At 47.6% G+C, this 19,003-nt stretch overlaps 1 protein-coding gene across 17 annotated transcripts in view; it reads left to right on the top strand.

Annotated features, from left to right (window-relative positions):
• Positions 1–19,003, top strand: part of Cux1 (cut like homeobox 1) — a 335,152-nt gene that overhangs the window by 79,919 nt on the left and 236,230 nt on the right. For all 17 annotated transcript variants that reach the window (XM_076560949.1, XM_076560948.1, XM_076560947.1 and 14 more), the window contains exon 2: positions 3,798–3,908. In XM_076560949.1, coding sequence (XP_076417064.1) covers positions 3,798–3,908 — 111 coding nt within the window. The remainder of the gene's footprint in view (positions 1–3,797; positions 3,909–19,003) is intronic.

Here is a 19,003-nt window from a genome sequence, read left to right as displayed (position 1 = left end):
TCACTGAAGCTCCCTGGGAACTTCAGGTTCAGTGTGGGACCCTGTCTCAAAGAATGAGGTGAAAGAAAGTGAGTGAGGAAAACCCCTGCCGTCAGTCTCTGGCCTCCATGTGTGAACACAGACAGGACCCCTCCTCGTCCCCCCAAGATTTGACGATGCTTTACTTTTTTTTTTTTTTTTTTTTTTTTTTTTTTTTTTTTGTAAGTAACTTGACTTAGAGCCTTAAAAATGCGAGCAGCCCTGTCTGGATCAGTGGAAGCTGCACACGTTGGTTGGTGGAGGCTCAGTCTCCTACTCACCGTGTCAATCTGTTTCTGTGGTGGCAGGAGGCAGCACAGTATTAAATTTGGAGACCCCGTGGTCATGTCAGTTCACATATGTCTGCAGGGTTGGGAAAAGGAGTGAGGTGGAACCCCAGAGAGTCCCTGACCGCCGGCAGCAAGTGGTCCCAGGTGGGCTGGCTTTGCAAGGTGATGTCGGAGCAGGGTTCCTGGTCAGCAGGCCACCTGTGCCTCTCAGGCTGTCTGTCTGGGGGCAGACCTCAGAATCAGAGAGTCTGACCCACGTCCTTTATTTTCTCTGTGTCGTGGGGTGTGTGTGTGTGTGTGTGTGTGTGTGTAGGTGCCTCACCCTGCCTCACCCTCACCCTCTGTACACATGTCTGTGGATGTCAGAAGACAACCTCTGCTGTCACCCCTCAGGTGCCATCCATCGTGTTCTCTTTTGAGACAGGGTTCCTCATTACATTGGGAGTTGCTTTGTAGGCTGGATGGCCAGGAAGCCCCCAGGGACACCCCGCGCCCTGCTCTTACATGTAGCTTTTTTTTTTTTTTTAAAGTAAGGCTTTTTTATTTTATGTATATGAATGCTCTATTGACTTTATGCCAGAAGAGGGCATCAGATCTCACTATAGATGGTTGTGATGGTTGTGAGTCACCATGTGGGTGCTGGGAATTGAACTCAGGACCTCTGGAAGAGCAGCCAGTGCTCTTAACCTCTGAGCCATCTCTCCAGCTCCCTACATGTAGCTTTTTATCTGGATGTTGAGATCTAACAAGTTGGTAAGCAGCTAAGCTTTCTTTCTAACCTTTTTTATTTTTGTATTGGGGTTTGAACCCAGAGCCTCGTTCATGTTAGGTAAGAACTCTACAGTGAGACATATCACTGGCCCTTTGTTTAGGTGGGTTTTTTTTTTGGGGGGGGGCACAGTCTTGTGAAGACCAGACTGGTTTCAAACTTGAGATGAAGCCGAAGATGACCTTGAACTTGTGATCTTCCTGCTTCCACCTCCTGAGTGCTGGAATTACAAGAATACACTGCCATGCCCAGCAACCCCATGCTCTAACTTTATCCCCCCAAATGTACTCACTAACTGGGAAGGCTGGAACCCCACAAGTCCCTTTAACATCCACACCCCCACTGACTTGAAGAAGCCAAAAGATGCCACTTGTCCTGTAGCTGGAGACCCAGGCTTCTCTACAGCAGACAGTGGGATCCCTGTTGAAAAAGACAGCCAGCACTGGTTTTCTGTTTTTCCAAGTCGTGTGTGTGTGTGTGTGTGTGTGTGTGTGTGTGTGTGTGTGTGTGTGTGTGTGTCTGGAAGGAAACACAACTTCTCCCGTTCCTGTCATATTTCAATATTGGCTTTTTTCCGCCCTTCTCCAAGTCTCCCGTTATAACTTCTTCTGCTGCTTAAATATAGCCGTCTCAGTCCTCCTCCTTGCCAGATTGTTTATATTTTTGCAAGCCTTCTGCGTTATCTGTGGCGGCTTGCTTGCCTCTCTCTCCATCCCACTTCCCCACGTTGGTGGCGGTTGCTCTTTTTCCCCTGCCTCCTCTTCTCTGGGATGACTTTCAAATGTGGTCTATCAAAACGCCCAGTGTTTCCCTCTTTTCTGCAGTAGCTTTGACATCTGTTCTTGAATGCTAGCCCACAGTATTCCTTGGATTTGCTCACCCGGGATTTGTGTGAATGCCAGAACTACTAAAGGGAAGAGCGTGGCATGGGGGCCTCTCCCACCTCCCAGTTCCCTCTCCACATTTAAACTGTCTTCAGATCTCTAAGTTGACAGCATGCTGGTTGGTTATTCCAGCTCTCTGTCATCTTGTCTGGCCACGAGCCACACCATCATGGTACCAGGGAAGTGTCACCAAGGATGGCTTTCTGGCCTACTGGGTTGTTACCACTAACAAGGAAGCAGGGGTCTGAGGAGGCCGTCCAGTCCTAGAGTGCCTAGTGCAGGAAGCCTAGGTCTCTTCTCAGCGCCACACGGTGTGGTGGCACATGCCTTGACTCCCAGCACTACAGAGGGGGAGGTAGGGGGGTCAGAAATGAAAGGTCATCCTCAGCAGGGGTACCTACCCCTACTTCACATCCCTCTGGGACGTTTTACAAGGCAGGTTGACTTTCACCCTCCCACCCCAGCCTCACTCAGGTGGTAGCTGGGAATGCTTTTGAGGGAGGGACCCCTCTATTGCTCACCAGTTCCCCTCTTTGCTCCTCCATGTCCTGAGGCGAGTGCCTCCAGCTCTGGGGAGGTGCCCGCACAACTCCTTTAAAGACTGAGAGTTCCGGGGGGGGTTAGGGCTATGTATGGCTCAGTCGGTAGGGTGCTCGCCCAGTATGCATGAAGTCCTGGGTTCTGTCCCTAGCACTGCATAATTCATGCCTGGAACCCCAACAATTGGGAGGAAGGCAGAAACAGTAGGATCAGGAATTCAAGGTCATCCTCAGCCTTATAATGAGTCTGAGGTCAGCCTGGGGTACATGCGACCCTGTCTCAAAATAATCATGAACCTCCTCAGGAGGTGTGTGGCCTTCCTGGCCTTTTTGTTTTCTCCGAAACAGGGTGGTGGGACCTGCTGTGGATGAGGGGCCACTTGTAACAGCTACTGAATGCCCCACAGAATGTTCTGCTCCGTGTGTTCAGTATCTGAATCCACTTGACTTAGCATATGAACAGCAGGCCATTCGGTGGGCAGCCACGTGGCCTGTGTACCTGCTGTGAGCGTGGAGCTCCATCCTGGGCCCATCTGCTGTGGCAGCTCCTCATGGCAGATTCTCCCATGGTCTTCAGGGCGGGGGCCCAGGCTCTCCGACACGGTGGGGGACTGATTGCTGTTCCGAGCAGAGCCCTCAGACCTAGTCAGTGTTCTGGGAACCTCCTCTGGAGGCCTCAGACTCCAGGACATGTGGCATGCTTGGTGAACAGTGCCTCTGAAAAACTTACAGGACATAGCGATATTTTTTCTTGGAATTTGCTTTTAAAGGTCCCCCTTGCAAACTAATAGGTTAATAATTCCAGTTGGGATGCCTGACCTAGAGTAAGTTTTCAAGAACTATTTGTTGAGTGGAAGTAAACCAGCTGTTGTTCCCTGAAGTTCAGGTCCACACTGTAGAAGGCCAGTCATGTAGAGTCTGTTTGGGGGAAATCCTGTTCGGCGGGGGGACCAGAACTCAGGAGAATTGCCTGGAAAGATGTGGGGGCCTTGACCCAACTGTGGTTTAGCAGGGAAACTTTCTATGTCTGTTAGCACAGGAAGGAATCCTTTGTGCGGTGCCATGCTGTCCCGCACAGTATGCTGAGCAAATTTGGTTCTCTGGAGCTAGTGTCTGTGGGACTGGACTGGGTGGATGTATTATGCTTATGGTCCTTAACATTGTCCGCGAGCCTCACTTCCTGCCCATGAACTGATTCCCGGGAGCTTCTCCTTGTTCAGCACCAACACACACATGATCCCTCCTGGTAGAAACCTCGAATCATAATCTTGCTTTTCCTTTCTTGATCTCCCCACAGAGAGAACTTGATGCCACCGCAACAGTATTGGCAAACAGGCAAGATGAGAGTGAACAGTCCAGAAAACGGCTCATTGAGCAGAGCCGAGAATTCAAGAAGAACACTCCAGAGGTGAGCTGGGACTGTGTCACAGTCTTCAGGAGGGTCTCATGACCCCTGGGCACATTTAGGACACTTATTGAGACATTTCTTAGTTCTCCAGAAAGATTGCGTGGCAAGATGCCTGCTTCTTTATTTAGATGCCTTCAACACCACCCTGGCAGAGAGTACGCCGCACCCAAGCCATGGGGATGTGGCAGTGGGCAAGTTGCTGATACCCAGTATAGACGTTGCCTAGGCTGGACACATGGGCAGTGTTAGACCCCCCTGCTCTCCTAGGCTCTGGTGTGTCAGGATGGTGTTACCTCAAGTCCTTGCAGGACCGTGTGGGACAGTGAGTCTCATGCTGCTTTCCGTGATGCTAGGCAGCAGTGTGCTCAAAGATGGCACTGCACCAGTGCCTCCGGTAAAACCTCATTTCCTCTGCTGTGGACTTCGACGTACCTCTGTTTCTTGACACAGGTTGTAAGGGACAGTGGACATGACTCCTTCTAGAGTCCGGGCTTCTCTCTTAGGAATGTGTTGGGAGTCATATTAGTGACTTTTTCATTTCCATGACAAAATACCTGAGAAAAACAACTTAAGGAAGGAAGGGTTTACTTAGACTTATAGTTGGAGGGGACAGTCTGCTGTGGTGGGAAGACCTGACCACAGGAGCTTGGGGCATTGGGTCCATTGGTTTTGGTTTTTTGTTTTTTGTTTTTTTTGGTTTTTCGAGACAGGGTTTCTCTGTGTAGCTTTGCACCTTTTCTGGAACTCACTTGGTAGCCCAGGCTGGCCTCGAACTCACAGAGCTCCTCCTGGCTCTGCCTCCCGAGTGCTGGGATTAAAGGCGTGCGCCACCACCGCCGCCACCACCGCCCGGCTTGGGTCCATTGTTCCTGCAGTCAGGAGTCAGAGATTAGTGCCGGTGCTCAGCTTGCTTTCTCCTTCTTATGCGGTCTTCCAGACTTCTGCAGTCTACCTCCCTCTACTTCTCAAGTGTAGGGATTGCAGGTGTGCACCATCTGAAGTTTAGGTGATGCTGGGGGTAGAACCCAGGAACTTCATTCATGCTAGGCGAGTATTCTGCCAACTGAGATGCACCCCCCGCACCTTGATCTTTCTAGTTGCTTTGTTTACTTTTATATTTTGAGACAGGGTCTCCCTATATAGCCTAGACTGTCTCTCAGAGCCTGCAATATTCCTGCCTTAGCTTCCTGAGTCTGTCCACAACTAACTTAAACGTGCATCTTCTATTAGACTCTTTAAAGGATTGTAATGCTGGAGTTTAGATGGGAATGGGGATGGGGTTCAGTTAGTGTCCTCTGGGGTTCAGAGGGGAAAGATGGGGTCTATGATGGCATGTGGATCAATCTGACAGTGTGGGGGCCAGTACAAGGAATTAGTGAGACCTTATCTTAAACTAGTAAGTAAAAATAGGGCGGGGAGCATGTGGCTCAGCAGTAGAGTGCTTGCCTAGAATCCCTCAGTGAGGGGGACTGGGGGCATTACTCAGGAGTAAAATGCTTGCCTAATATGCACAAGGCCGTGGGCTCAGTCTCACCTAATATAAAATAAAATAAACAAACCGTTATTAACTTAGAACACTATAGAATGCTTTAAGTGCAACAGATCTGTGCTTCATAAAGCTAGCTTAGGAGACTTAAAAAAAGAAAGAAAGAAAAGAAACCTAATTTAATAGTTATCAGTTTAAAATATTCCCCGAGGTGGTTTGTAGTGACAGTTAATCATTTTGTAGATATTTATGGAATGCCTTCCATGTGCTAGACAGTGGGTCCTGGGGAGGAAATCCTATCCCTGTTCTTCAGAGTTTCTTATCTCTTCCACCAGGCACTAGACCGTGGCCATGTGGCAAGCTGAGTGCTGGGATCCCATAGCTGGCATCTTCAGCTGAAGTCTTTCCTTGCACCATACACAGATCCATGTGACAGTATTCTCTGTATGAGCCACAGATGGCTCAGTAACCTTCCATGTAGATAAACACTTCTGCTTTGAGGAGTCTTGTTAGAGCCATGACTTTCTTATTCCTTCTCTCTCTCTCTCTCTCTCTCTCTCTCTCTCTCTCTCTCTCTCTCTCTCACACACACACACACACACACACACACACACACACACACTCACACACACACACACTTTTGTTGGTTGGCTTATTTGTGTGTTGTGTGTTTGTTTTTGGTTTTCCCTATGCTTTGGATGGAAGGACAGCCTCACACATTCTAAGAGAAGCCATGCCACCGATTGTCTTGTGACTCAGGCCTTGCTTCAGGTCTTTGATAGTTGAATGTGATTGCAAAGACTAGACCAGTGTCTTCAGTGCCTGGTGTGCTTCTAGAAGGAGCCTGGGTACTCTGGTTATTTTGCTCAGCTTTGCACCGTGTCAGCCATTTTCAATGGGACAACTAAGAAAAAGGAGAGCCATATTCCCGAGGGGTAGCGCTGCCACCCTAAAACTGTCTTGGTGTGTGGCTGGACCAAACAGCTTTGTCCTGAAAGCTGGGCTGCCCTCAGACCACTCTTTGATTGTCTTTTCTCACCCCAATGTGTTTCTTCTCTATTTTAATTAAAAAAGAAGAAGGGAAAAGTACGTGTGTGTGTGTGTGTGTGTGTGTGTGTGTGTGTGTGTGTGTGTGTGTGTTCATTCGTTTGTGAGTATAGGTGTACACTTCCCATGACCTCATGGCATGAGTGTGGACAATCTCAGTGTTGGTGGTCCTCACCTTCCACCTTATTGGAGACTGGTCTTTCGTTTTATGCTGTCTACAAGAGGGTAGATGTCCTGTAGGCTTCCAGAATTTTGTTTCTCTGCCTCTCGTTTCACCACCGGACCATTGGGATTGCCGATGTGGGAGGCCATATCCAGCTTTATGTGAATTCCGGGGATCCCGCTCAGGTCCTCATGCGTGTGTGGCGAGTGCTTTACCCGTGAGCTGTCTCCCACCCCGGTGCACTTTTCTCTTCGTATTTCTTGTTCACTGGAGCACGCTTCCTAAGGGTGCTGAGCCCACTCTGCTCATGGCTTCATGGTGTTGTTTACATACAACACGGCCTTCTCTGGCTCCTGTCTTCAGAAGAGTAAGCCCCAGCCCTGACCCCAAGGGTCCCTCATCCGTCGTTACTGCCCCCCACCAGGGCAGGAGCTCTGGTGTCCGATTTGGCATGCCCAGTTTGTGACAGGGAATCGTCTCTGTGCCTAATATAACATAGCAGTTGTTAATTGGCTTTCATTCCCCAGGGATCAGAGTCGTAACTTACCCTTGCCACGCCAGGCCTGGGTTCTTCTCTGATTCATAGTTATTCATTCCCACCCCCTCTCCACTCCCCTCCCTCCCACCCCAAATTCTCATGTAGCCCAGGCTAGCTTGTAACTTACTTTGTAGCCAAGGCTGGTTATGAACTTATGGACCCCGTCTCCATCTCTCTCCAAGTGCTAGGATTACATGCACCTGGTTGTTTTATGCGCTCTGGGGATGGAGATATGGGGGTGAGAGTACATGGCAGGCAAGTACTCTATCAACCAAGCCATATCTCTAGCCTGCCCTTCAGTCTTTTACAGGGTCTTAGGTAGCAGTTGGTCTTGAACTCAGTATGTAGTCAAGACTTTACTCCTGATTTTCAGTTTTCACCTCCTGAGTTCTAGGATTGCAGGCGTAGATGTTTGCATTCTTGGGCAACAGTTTTAAATGCTGGGTTTAGTACAGGTCTCTTCTAGGATGTGGAGGAACTCGTGCACCATGGTAGAAGGAGACTAGAGTAGTTGATGATTTCTGTGCTCAGCAGGCAGGGTGTGCGGAAAGACCTCTGCCCTTTGTCTGTTGAGAGGAAGACTTTTCAATGTTAGGGGTGAAGCGATGGCCCTGCATCTTTGCCTTTCAACCTTTTGTGGAGGTGAGGAATTAGAACGGGAAGTGAAGTCAGAAGAAAGATGAAACCCTGACCGTGGCTTCTTTCTATAATCCCTGAACTATGGTGGCTGAGATAGGAGCCTTGCTGTGAGTTTAAGGCCAGCCTGGGGTAAAGTAAGACCCCTGTGTTAGGCAATTCAGAAGGAAGGAGTAGAGGGTAGTAATACTTAACTGTGGCTGGGCCCCAAGTGCGTTTAGTCACTGCTTGGCTGCCTTTTATAGCCATGCAGGAGTGACTCAGCCTGGAGAAAGAGAGTCACTTAAAATAAAGGAGCCACTCCAGCGGGGCACAGCTTGTTCATGTGCAGCCAGCTGGCTGGAGCCTTGGGGGGCACCTGAGCCTCTAGGGGGGTCTGGAAGGGGCATGGCACTCAGGTTAGGGTGATCTTACAATCACCAGATGGGGTTCAGGATGGCCACATATGACCCTGAACTTTCAAATAGTATATTGATATTGTTGCTGTGCGTGTGTGTGCGTGTGTGTGTGTGTGTGTGTGTGTGTGTGTGTGTGTGTGTGACAGAGACAGAGAGACAGAGAGACAGAGAGACAGAGAGCGAGCACATTTGTATGTGTGTGCCCTGTTGGCCACTCAGACTTCTCCTACTTTCATTTTATTGGCAGACCTAGAAGGCTGCTGTGACTGACAGGTTTCACACCTCCCACCCCACCCCCACCCAAAGCCAGGGTTTCTCTGTGTAGCCCTGGCTGTCCTAGAACTCACTGTAGACCAGGCTGGGCTCGAACTCAGAGGTCCGCCGCCGCCTCTGCTGGGATTCAGGGTGTGTGCCCACCACTTTCGCTTTTGTGTCAGCCCTCCTCTGTGTCCCAAGCCTCCACGCTCTGTTGAGAAAACACACCAGCTGGCTTTTTTGTTCCACGCTGAACACATTTAGTCCACTGCACTGGAAACCCATGGCCGTCCTCGATGTCCTAGACTGTGGCTTTTCGGGGGGAAGTTAGGCGAGCAGTGTCTTCCCAGACATGGGCCTCTCAGCAAGGACTCTAAGCTAGTCAGACGCTAGGGACGTGAGCAGCCCTGCCACAGGCATGAGTCCATTGTGGGGATTGGGGACCTGTCTGTACCACTCTAGTCTGTAGCTCCCCCCCCCCCCCCCCCCCGTTTCCGGTTCCCTAAGCTGGAACTGCAGATGCACCTGGAGCTGTGCACGGGCGCCCAGGACTCGGCCTTCAGTCCTCACGCCGGCACAGCCAGCGCTTCCTAAACCAGCTTAACTCCTCCGAAGCCTGCTTCGTGTTTTGCGATAGGGCTTCACCGAGTTACCCAGAGTAGCCTATTATTATTGTTTTAAATAAATTCTTCTTTTGGTGGGGCTGTGGGAGATCTCCAAGCAACCTTCTGAATTCAGTGTTTTCTGCTCCTCCAGACTCTCCATGCAAAGCCACTGTGCACATTCTTGCTTCATTGTCAAGAGGTCACGCTAGTATCAGCCAGAACTATAAAGCTTGAATAATCAACCTGGGTGTTTAATCATTCTAGAATCATCTACCATAAAGTTACAATACAATAAGATTTTAACTAGAAAAAGCTTAAAAATTAAATGGAAGCTTTTAATTGTTACCAGTTAAACACATTCAACCAGCACAAAAATCTTAGTCGTTTTCTTAGTTCTGAGGAGACCCCAGGGGAAAAGTTGCCCCAAGGACCTGGTGTGGCTCAAGCCACAGTACTCTTCCATGTTCAGAAAGAGGCTGCAGGAGGTTTGGGAGGGAGGGCGGAGAGCAGTCCTGAAGAAGAGAGGGCCCCCGGGTCGTGAGCAAGCATGGTGAGCACCACTAGTCCAGCCTTTCCCTCCCCCACGCAGTGGCCTCTGCTGCAGGGCTTCCACCTGCAGAGAAGAGCAGTGTCTGTTCCCAGACCAGTGCTGCAGACGTACAGACTTTTGACTCTGAGCAAGGCTCCCCACTCTTCCAGATTCCGTACCCCTTTCTTACAATCTGTTGATACAGGTTGAACAGCTAGCTCTCACCCAGTATGTGTGAGATAGAAGTGTTTCAGATTTGGGAATATTTCTGTAGACCTTCATCAATTGTACGTCACTAATCTAAAATCCACAGATCTCCAAAACCCAAATGTTTGGAGCATGTTGGAGGATTTGAGGCTTCAGATGTTTGGATTAGGGGTGCTCTGCCTCTCATACCCAGTTGCTGGAGGGTAAGTGATTTAGTGTATAAGAAACCATGTAGTAAGTGTTCAACAAATACTTTTAGTCCCTTGTCCTCTCTAAAAGTAGCCCTGAATTCTTTCTGGGGCTAGAAGGTATAGAGAAGGTTCCTGCTACCAGCAGGAGCAGGCAGATAATGGCCAACTAAACGATGCACAAGGCAACTTCAGGTGGTGTGCACACTGAAACAGGGCCTGGCCTGGTGGCTCAGGCCTGGCAGCCTAGTCACTGAGGATGTTGAGGCAAGAGAATTAGGACTTCAACTTGGTGAGAATGTTTCAGGAATAAACTGGGCTGGGGATATTACTTAGTGGCAAAGCACCTGCCTAGCAAAACAAAAACAAGCAAACAAAAACACAGGCTAATACAGTAGTGTGTGCTCATAGGTAGGTGGGTGAGAACATCCGAGGAACTGAGAAAAATTGTTTTAATCTAGGAATGGAAGCTCATAACCCTAAACATAAACACACAGCCATCAGTAGAAACTCTGAAGCCACTACTGGTGAATTTGGGTGGGTTGTTTGTCAGGGGGTCCTTCAACTTTAAGTAAAGACCTAGTTGTGCTGAACAGAAAGACATTAGATCCCGTCTTTCAGAAGATCAGGGGCTGCTGCTGAATGTAGACGTTAGAAAGCTCTACTTCCTGACTGTTGGCATCAGAAGAATTCTTAGGTGACCCATGAAGAGTTAATCTCTCAGTGTCTCTGTTGTGCCTGCTTTCAGACAGCAGGGCCATCCATGATCCCACCATACCATACACTCTATGTGAACAGCAGATGAGGGCCCCAGCTCTCACTGAAGAGCCCTTAGAACCGGCAGCCTCTTCCTTCCTGAGCTGTGTGTCGCTTCCTCCATGTGTCTGGCATTTCTAGTGGGCTATTTTAAGCATCATGGACAAATTATGCAAGTATTTAACAGCTGTGAAAAGGAAAGGATTGTAAAGAGATTTACATGGACTAGAGTTTTGATGGTGACCTCTGTGAGCCTCCGTGTTCTCATGGAGAAATGGGACTGATGGTCCCAGATGCTAGGTTGAACCACATCCAGAATAATATGGCAGAGTAATTGAAGCTGTGTCCTTGTGATGAATATTGCTTTGAGAGAAGACATTGATTTCAGGAGTAGATTCTGTTTTATCTTATTTATTTTGAATACCAGACATGAAACCTAGGGCTTCCTGGATGCCAGGCAAACACTCTACCACCAAACACTCTTCCAGCCCTTAACTGGAAGATTCTAGGCAAGCATTGTACTCATGAGCCACATTCTCCTTGCTGAGGAATTCTAAGCAAGTGTTCTACCTCTAAGGTACATCCCTTCTTTAAAATTTTCATTCTGAGGCAAGGTCTTGCAATATAGATTAGGCTGGCCTTGAACCTGTAAACCCCTTGCCTGAGCATTCCAAGTAACTAAGATTATGGATCTGTGCCACCTATAGACGTGTGGGATGGTAGGATATGTTCGAATCACCATAGATCACTGCTATTGGCTAATATTGGCTTTTGATCTGTGGTTTTTTTTTTTTTTTTGTTTTGGTTTTTCAAGATAGGCATTTTCTATGTAGTTTTGCGCCTTTTCTGGAATTCACTCTGTAGCCCAGGCTGGCCTGGAACTCACAGAGATCCGCCTGCCTCTGCCTCCCGAGTGCTGGGATTAAAGGCGTGCATGCGCTGCCGCTGCCACCACCGCCCGGCTTGGCTTTTGATCTTAACTTGCAAACATGAGTTGCATAAAAATGGATCCTACAAGGGACTGTCATGGCCTGATTGACAGACTAATTTAATTCATAGCCTGGTGAATTCATAGCCATGGTCTAGTTGGTGTTCCTGAGAGAGTCTTTAGATGGGAATCAGAACACTTGGGGCTTCCTTCTAGCTCTGCTGCTTCTGACTTGCTTTGCAACCTGATCAAGTCCCATTACCTTTCATTTGACAGATTTTAAATGATCAGGTCATTTATCTGGGATATTTTACCACTGCCAGCTGCTCAGAGCATGCTGAGAACCACACTAGCCTCTGCTGCCTGTCTGCAGGCTCTTTCTATCTTTCCCTGTAGTTTTCACAGTAAGCTCCCTTTGGGCTTTTTCTCTTCTGGAATCTTGCATGTATTCAGAGATCTTTGCAGAGACCCTGTTATGTGCGAGAACCCTGAGTTCACCTGGCAGTTTACTTTCTGGTTCCTGGTAACTTGAGGAATATGACAGGGACAGCTTATAATAGCAGTTGACATTTATTGAGGGCTATCTGTTCATAGCTCCTTTCCAAATATTTTTTTTAAGACAGTCTTATGTAGCCCAGGCTGGCCTCAAACTCATTATGTAGCCAAGGATGACCTTGAATTCCCAACCTGCCTCCATCTCCGAGTGCTGAGATTACAGGTGTGCATCACTCTGCCTGTCTCCATGCACTCTCAAGTACATGCCTCTTCAGTAGGTACAGTGTTGACTGGGGCAGAGGAAAATTGAGACCCAGAAAAGACATTAACTTGCTTTATGTGTCCTACTCCAATCAACAAAGCTGGCAGGAGACGCACATCTAGGCAAGCCTTCTGTAGGTCTGTGCCAGCGTGGGTCCCTGGGGAGTGCTTCCACAGTCTTGCAGCCCACAGCCACCTTCCGGGTGCACAGAGCCAGCTGCTTTGTGGGATGGATCTCCAGAGCCTCCCCCTGCTGCCGAGGCTGCCTGGACCCATGCCACCACCCTCTCCGGCCTGCTCCTTAGCACATAAACGTCCCTGTGCACTTAGGGGAGAGTTGGAAGTGCTTCTTATGGTCTTATCTGCTCATCCTTTTGCTCCCCACTTCACATTTGAGAGGCCCCTGAGTTAGCTCATCAGGCCCTTTGGCTCGTGCTTATTTTGGTGGTGGTGGTGGGAGTGGAGTCGAGACAGAGTTTCTTTGTGTGGACATGGCTGTCCTGGAACTCGCTTTGTAGACCAGGCTGGCCCCAAACTCACAGAGATCCGCCTGCCTCTGCCTCCTGAGTGCTGGGATTCCAGGTGTACACCTCCACTGCCCATGTCAGGCCCTTTGGAACCCTCCTATAATCGTGTGCTGCCTGCATTCAGGATGCTTTAAGAGGGTCTGCAAGCACCAAGTGTGCTTGGATAGTGCCTCTGTCTTGATAGCTCAGCTACTGCAGGGCCCAGCTTTGGGTGAGCGGGGTCAAGCCTTCCCTCACGAGCTTCCCTGTTGCATTGTGGGAGCATTGCGTCTCTAAGGTACAGGGTGCATTTCTACTCTGAGAGCCCTTTCCTCTAACAGTGCCTTCTAGTTTTCTCATTAACCGCGCTGTGCTCACGGGATGCGTGTGAACTGGAACCTGTGTACTCAGATCTCCCTCTGTCTCTTGACTGCAGACTTCCTCTGCCGCAAGTGGCCTGGTCCTCGTTTGTTCTCCTGTCTTCCTTCCCTGCTAACACCTTTTGCTCATTTCCCTATTGAACTATTTGCTGCCATGACATACCCCGATGTTTCCAGTCTGAATTCTCTTGAGAGTTTGCCTTAGGGACATCTCCCAGACCAAGGCATATATTGTCCCCTTGCTTTCTGTACCATCTATCATGCAGAACTGAATTGTTTTCAGGCAAGTGAGGATGCCCACCCCAGCCTCACCCTTGTTTTCTTTTCTACGTGTATATATATTTTTTTTCTATTCCAAATCTTACTATGTGCATTTGTTTTTGAGACAAGATCTTACTAAGCTAAGGCTGGCTTTGAACTTGCTTTGTATCTATCCAAGAATGCTCCTTCCATATCCTGAGTGTCGGGATTACAGGCACACACCGCCACAGCGGTTTCTGTGGTTCAGGGCATGGGACCCAGGACTTCCTTGGGTAAGTGCCCTACCAGCTGAGCTACACCCCAGCTATTCTGGGGCTTACTTTGGAACTCTCCTCTGTGCAGATGACACCAAGGCACAACCTAGGCTCTTTCTGTAGTGCTGGCTTTTGCCTTTTGCCCCAGGCCTGGGCATTTTCCTGTGGTTGGTGATAGGTAGGGCCTCAGTTTCCCCTTTTCTATTAGAGCCCCTTGTCCCGCCCATAACCAGTGACTTCCAGTCTACCCACCCCCAGGGAGTTGTCTCTGACTTCTTTGTCCTTTATCAACCACCACATTCCTCATCGATGGCCCTGGACTGTCCCATCCATGTACCGTTTGAATACTTGCAATGGTTTCATGTCATTGGCGAGTCTGATGTTTCACAGAAGTCCTGTGGCCGTCCTCCTTCTGTGCCAGGTGCACTCTGGCTGGGTCTTCCTCCTCCTGCGGTGCAGCTTACAGAATCCTTTCCCCAGTTCCAGTGTGAAAAACCTTATTTATTTTCTCTTTGGTGCTGGGGACAGGATACCAGAGGAGTGCTGTGCCCTGAGCTAAATTCCCAGCCCTTCTGGCCACCAGTCTGTTTCCTCCTCTCCTCCCAGGGTTGAACACATGCCTACTTGGTAAGGAGTCGATCATGTACTACTTCTCACTAAGCTGCTAAGGCTAGTCTTGTTCTGAATTCATTCTGTAGCCAGGCTAACTTTAAACTTGCAATCCCCCTGCCTCAGCTTCTCAAGTAGCTGAAATGATAGGTCTGTGGGGCCACAGTGCCTGGCTTTGAAAATTCCTACTTCTTAAATGAAAATGGAAATGGATTTTTATTGGGATTTCATTTAATTTGTAGATTTGGAGAGACTCAATGAAGTGTTGAGCGTTTTGATAGTGTTACTGCAGATCATATTCTTAGGTGAATGTAATTCCAGGTAGGGCTCAGGGGACTCATGAAAACTTACAGGGCTTTCACTTACGCAGCTCATTGTGTAGCTACAAAGTAGTCAGAATTGAAGGATTGATCATTTTCATCTGGGGCCGAGCATAAAAATAAACCCCGCTCTGTTATCATAGGTGGCTGTGATTAAGACAGGGCGAAAGGTCGGCTCGGAGCCTCCCACCACTGACAGTTTCCTGAGGAAGATGGAGTGTCTCTTCATCGTTGGTCCAGCTCCTCAGTAGCTGAGAGCCATTACTGTCTGCTGGCTGTTTGGTTTGTGTGAAGTATGGGGCTGGGTGAAGCCTGCTTCCCCGAGGTCAGGTGTGTTCACATGATCAAAGGACCCGGGAACCATACAGCACACACTCATTGCATGTGTACATGTGCTAGCTGCACAGAGAAGCGTCTCTGCCTTTTAAAACACACTCCATTATGTGATAGTTTCAAGCCCCTGGGAGAGAAGCTCAGTTAGCCAGCTTTTTGGGTCTCACAAGATAGCCATTTGTGAAGCCGTCAGCCCCTGGCAAAGCAACGGAACATGAAGCTTTCTCATGTGTGCGTGTGATGCTCTCTCGACCCTGACTGTTCCCATGACTTGGTCTTAGATGTGTGTGTATGGTGTGCTGGCTCCTATTGCCTTGAATTGGAAGTTGAAGACAAGAATATTATTTAATTTGTATATAAATATCCCACAAACAGCATTTCACTTAACATTTAATTTTTTTAAACATTTTAAAGTTTCTTTGTATGTACACGCACACATGTACACCATTGCACACCATGGCATTTGTGTGGAGGTCAGAGAACAACTTGTAAGAATGAGGTCTCCCACCCTGTGGGTCACAGGGATGGAACTTAGGAGTCAGTAAGCACCTTTGCCCACTGAACCATCGTCTCTCCCCGCTCTCTGCTTATGATTTAAACGATTGCTTTGTAAAAAAGAAAAATATTGTTTCTTGTAATGACATGGAGCCAGAAGAAACAATCAGTGAATGTGTAGTAAGGATCCAGAGGGGGAGCGGAAACCTGAGGGCAGATCAGAGGGACAAGAGAAGACCAGAGCACGTGGGGTCGCTCTTTCCAGCTGAAGACTGCCGTGAGTGATAGTCATACTTTCTTTTCACCAAAGGAAGATTTTGAAAACTAATCCCCCATCTTCCTCTTCCCCTCCTCCTCCCCTCCTTCCCTTCCTCCCCTGTTTGAGCAAATCCATTTGTACTTAGAGCCAGATAAAAACGCTTGAGCATGTATTCATTGTCTTGACTGTGAGTGTGGGAATGCCAGCCAGCCTTTTTAAGTAAAGGAATTGATATGGAAGGAACCAGGGAGCGGAGAGCCATTTCACTCTAAAATTCTTTCTGCATTAGCACATCTGCAGCGTTGAGGGCTGTGTGGAAAATTGAAATAGTGCTTCTATCCTGCCGTGTCTCCAGCGCGTCAATAAATCACCTTTTTTCCCTTTTAAAATGTCTGGCCTTGTAATTTATGTTTGCGTAACCCATTACTAAATTCATAGTAGGTGTTTTAGTTGGCAGGCGCTGTTCTAGAGACTCCGGGGGTACTGAAAAAAAATACAGAGCCTTTGCGTTTATACTTAAGTGGACGCGTTAGTTTAGTTTTCCTGTTTGTTTGCTGCTTTAATAATGATCTGGGTATTTATATAATTTAATATATTACTGTTGTGTGCACACATCCCACAGTGTGCATGTGGAGGTCAGGACAACTTTCTGAGATTGTTTCTTTCCTTTTCACCGTGGATTCTGGGGATTGAATTCAGGTCATCTGACTTGGATGTCAAGCACCTTTATTACGTGATGAGCCATCTCCCTAGCCCTGAATTTGAATTTTAAAAAATAATGATCATTAGGAGCTGAGTATTTGTGTTTTTCTTCGGTAAACAATATCAAGCCAAGATTCTTATACTATCAACTGTTATGAACTTCTTAATGAACTTTATAGTTTTCTTTCTTTTAAAATTAAAATTGGTAAATGAGAATGATTCTGATATTAAGATTGTTCTAATAATATCACTTTCAATATGCTTCTCTTTGAATAGAAGACTAGACATCTGGGCCATGGTTATCACTTTTCCTGTGGCATGTGCCTCCCTCCCCCAATCAATAAATAAAATTTAAGAAAAATCAAAATCTATAGTTAGGCATGGTTACATGAAGTTACATGAAGCTACTCAGAGTGTTGAGGGGGAGATGAAGATTTCAAGTCTTGACGGGAGAACTCAGTAAGGCCCGTGACAGTGTCCTTGTTTAAAAGAAGGGCTGGGGTATAGATCGGCTCCATGGTAGCAACACCAGCATTGTACCCTCAGACGTCTCTCATTTAGCATTTTTTAAAAATTTATTTATTTTTGGTTTTTTAAGACAGTCTCTCTGTGTAGCCTTGGCTGTCTTGAAACTGGTCTGTATACTAGGGTGGCCTTGAATTCAGATTCCCTTGTAATGCTGGGATTAAAGGTGCGCACCTCCACCTCAGGCAAGAGCTGTATTTTTTTTTTTGTGTGTGTGTGTGTGTGTGTGTGTGTGTGTGTGTGTGTGTGTGTGTGTGTGTAAAGGAGAGAACCGAGCCCACAACGCTGTCTTCTGACCTCCACAGGTGTACACTGTGGCACATGTACAACTCCCTCATTTCTCACTCCCAATGACTTTTCCCCCAGCATCCTCATTTAACAGTCTTAAAACTTCTTAACGGTTGGCAAGAGCTTCAGTTACAAACTGCAGCTGAATATACCCAGTCATTGACTCCACTCACTGGTGTGGACGGGCATGCATGCTTGTTTTAAACAGAAATAAAAACATTCAAGATTTGTTCATATAATTGTGGTTTACCTTCAAAACATTTCATTCCCCCTTTTCTTTCCTTTCTCTCTCTCTCTGCCTTTCTTTCCTTCCTTTCTTCCTTCCTCTTTCTTCTTTTCTCTTCCTTCCTGTTTTTCTTTCTTCTCTCCCTCCCTTTGTCTCATAGAGCCCAATCTGAACTCAGATTCCTGAGGAATCCAGAGATGACCTTGAATTCTCAGTCCTTCGGCCTCTGCCTCCTGAGTGCAGAGACTGTAGGCAGGTGCCATCCGACTCCAGCTGAGACTTTGTAATTTTTAACCAAGCATTGGAAAATAACCATTGTGGGCTGAGGGCATAGCTCAGCAGAGCGTTTGCCTTCGAATCCCCCAGTGAGGGGCTGAACGGGTAGTTCCACAGTGGAGAACCTGCTTTGCCCCAGCTTCCATCACCGGCACTGGAAAACAGAACCAAACCCCAAAACATTATGTCTTCTAACCACAGCTTAGAAAAACTTTAGAGTTTTACTGCTTTGAATAATAACAACAACAACAGCAATAATAATAGTCCCTACTTTTTTGTTTAAAAAGTGACTTGATGGTCATTGAGAGCCATTTATGGCTCGTGGAGGAAGTCTGTTTTGTTCGGCAGTCCTCTCTCTCATCTTCTACTCCCTTACTGGTTAATGATGTTTTCGGATCTAGCCTGCCTCTCAGGCATTGAGATCACAGGGGCAATTTAGAGCAGGGCAATGTGAGCTTAGGCTCTTGCCTAAGAAGCCTTCCTATAATCATGGCCTCTTCACTTTGAAAAGCAGATGTACTCAGTTGTTCCCCAGATTGTCCTAGCTTGGCTCAGTGGTGCACACTTGCATCACGGCACTTGGGAGGCTGAGGCAGGAGGATGAAGAATTCCAGGTTAGCCTAAGTAAGACCGTGTCTCAAGGAAATAAAACAAAAACACCAAACCAATAATGGACCTGTTTCAGGCACATTCAGATTTACCCTGGTCCCTCTGACCTACCTGCGAGTCAGGTTGCGTGATAGGATAGATACAAATGGGAAACCTGTCTCTGACTGCTTCCCACCAAAGTTAGGCACTAAAGACTCTCACAGTCTTATTTATTTTAGAGGTAGCTTATTTGATTTTGCTTTGTGGGTTGTTTTGGTTTGTTTAGCAATTCTGGGGGTTGAATTAAAGTCTTGTATGTGCTGACTTTTTTTTTTCTTTTTCTTTTCCTTTTTTCCCTCTTACTGATACACAGAGTCTCATCGTGTAGCTCAGGCTGGCCCTAACCTTGCTATGTACTCCAGGCTGTCCTTGAGCTCTTGATCTTCCTGCCACTCTAGTGCTGGAATTACAAGCGTATGCCATCACACCTCACTGAAGAGTGTGTGTGTGTGTGTCTGAACACTCATGTTTTAGTATAGAGTTTAGTGGACCACCTCAGGTGTTAAGTGGGGTTTCTTGTT

The sequence above is a fragment of the Peromyscus maniculatus genome, chromosome 23, assembly GCF_049852395.1.
Source record: "Peromyscus maniculatus bairdii isolate BWxNUB_F1_BW_parent chromosome 23, HU_Pman_BW_mat_3.1, whole genome shotgun sequence".
Classification (NCBI taxonomy): Eukaryota; Metazoa; Chordata; class Mammalia; order Rodentia; family Cricetidae; genus Peromyscus; species Peromyscus maniculatus.
Note: the sequence above shows the minus strand (reverse complement) of the source record. Positions and strands in the feature narration are given on the sequence as shown.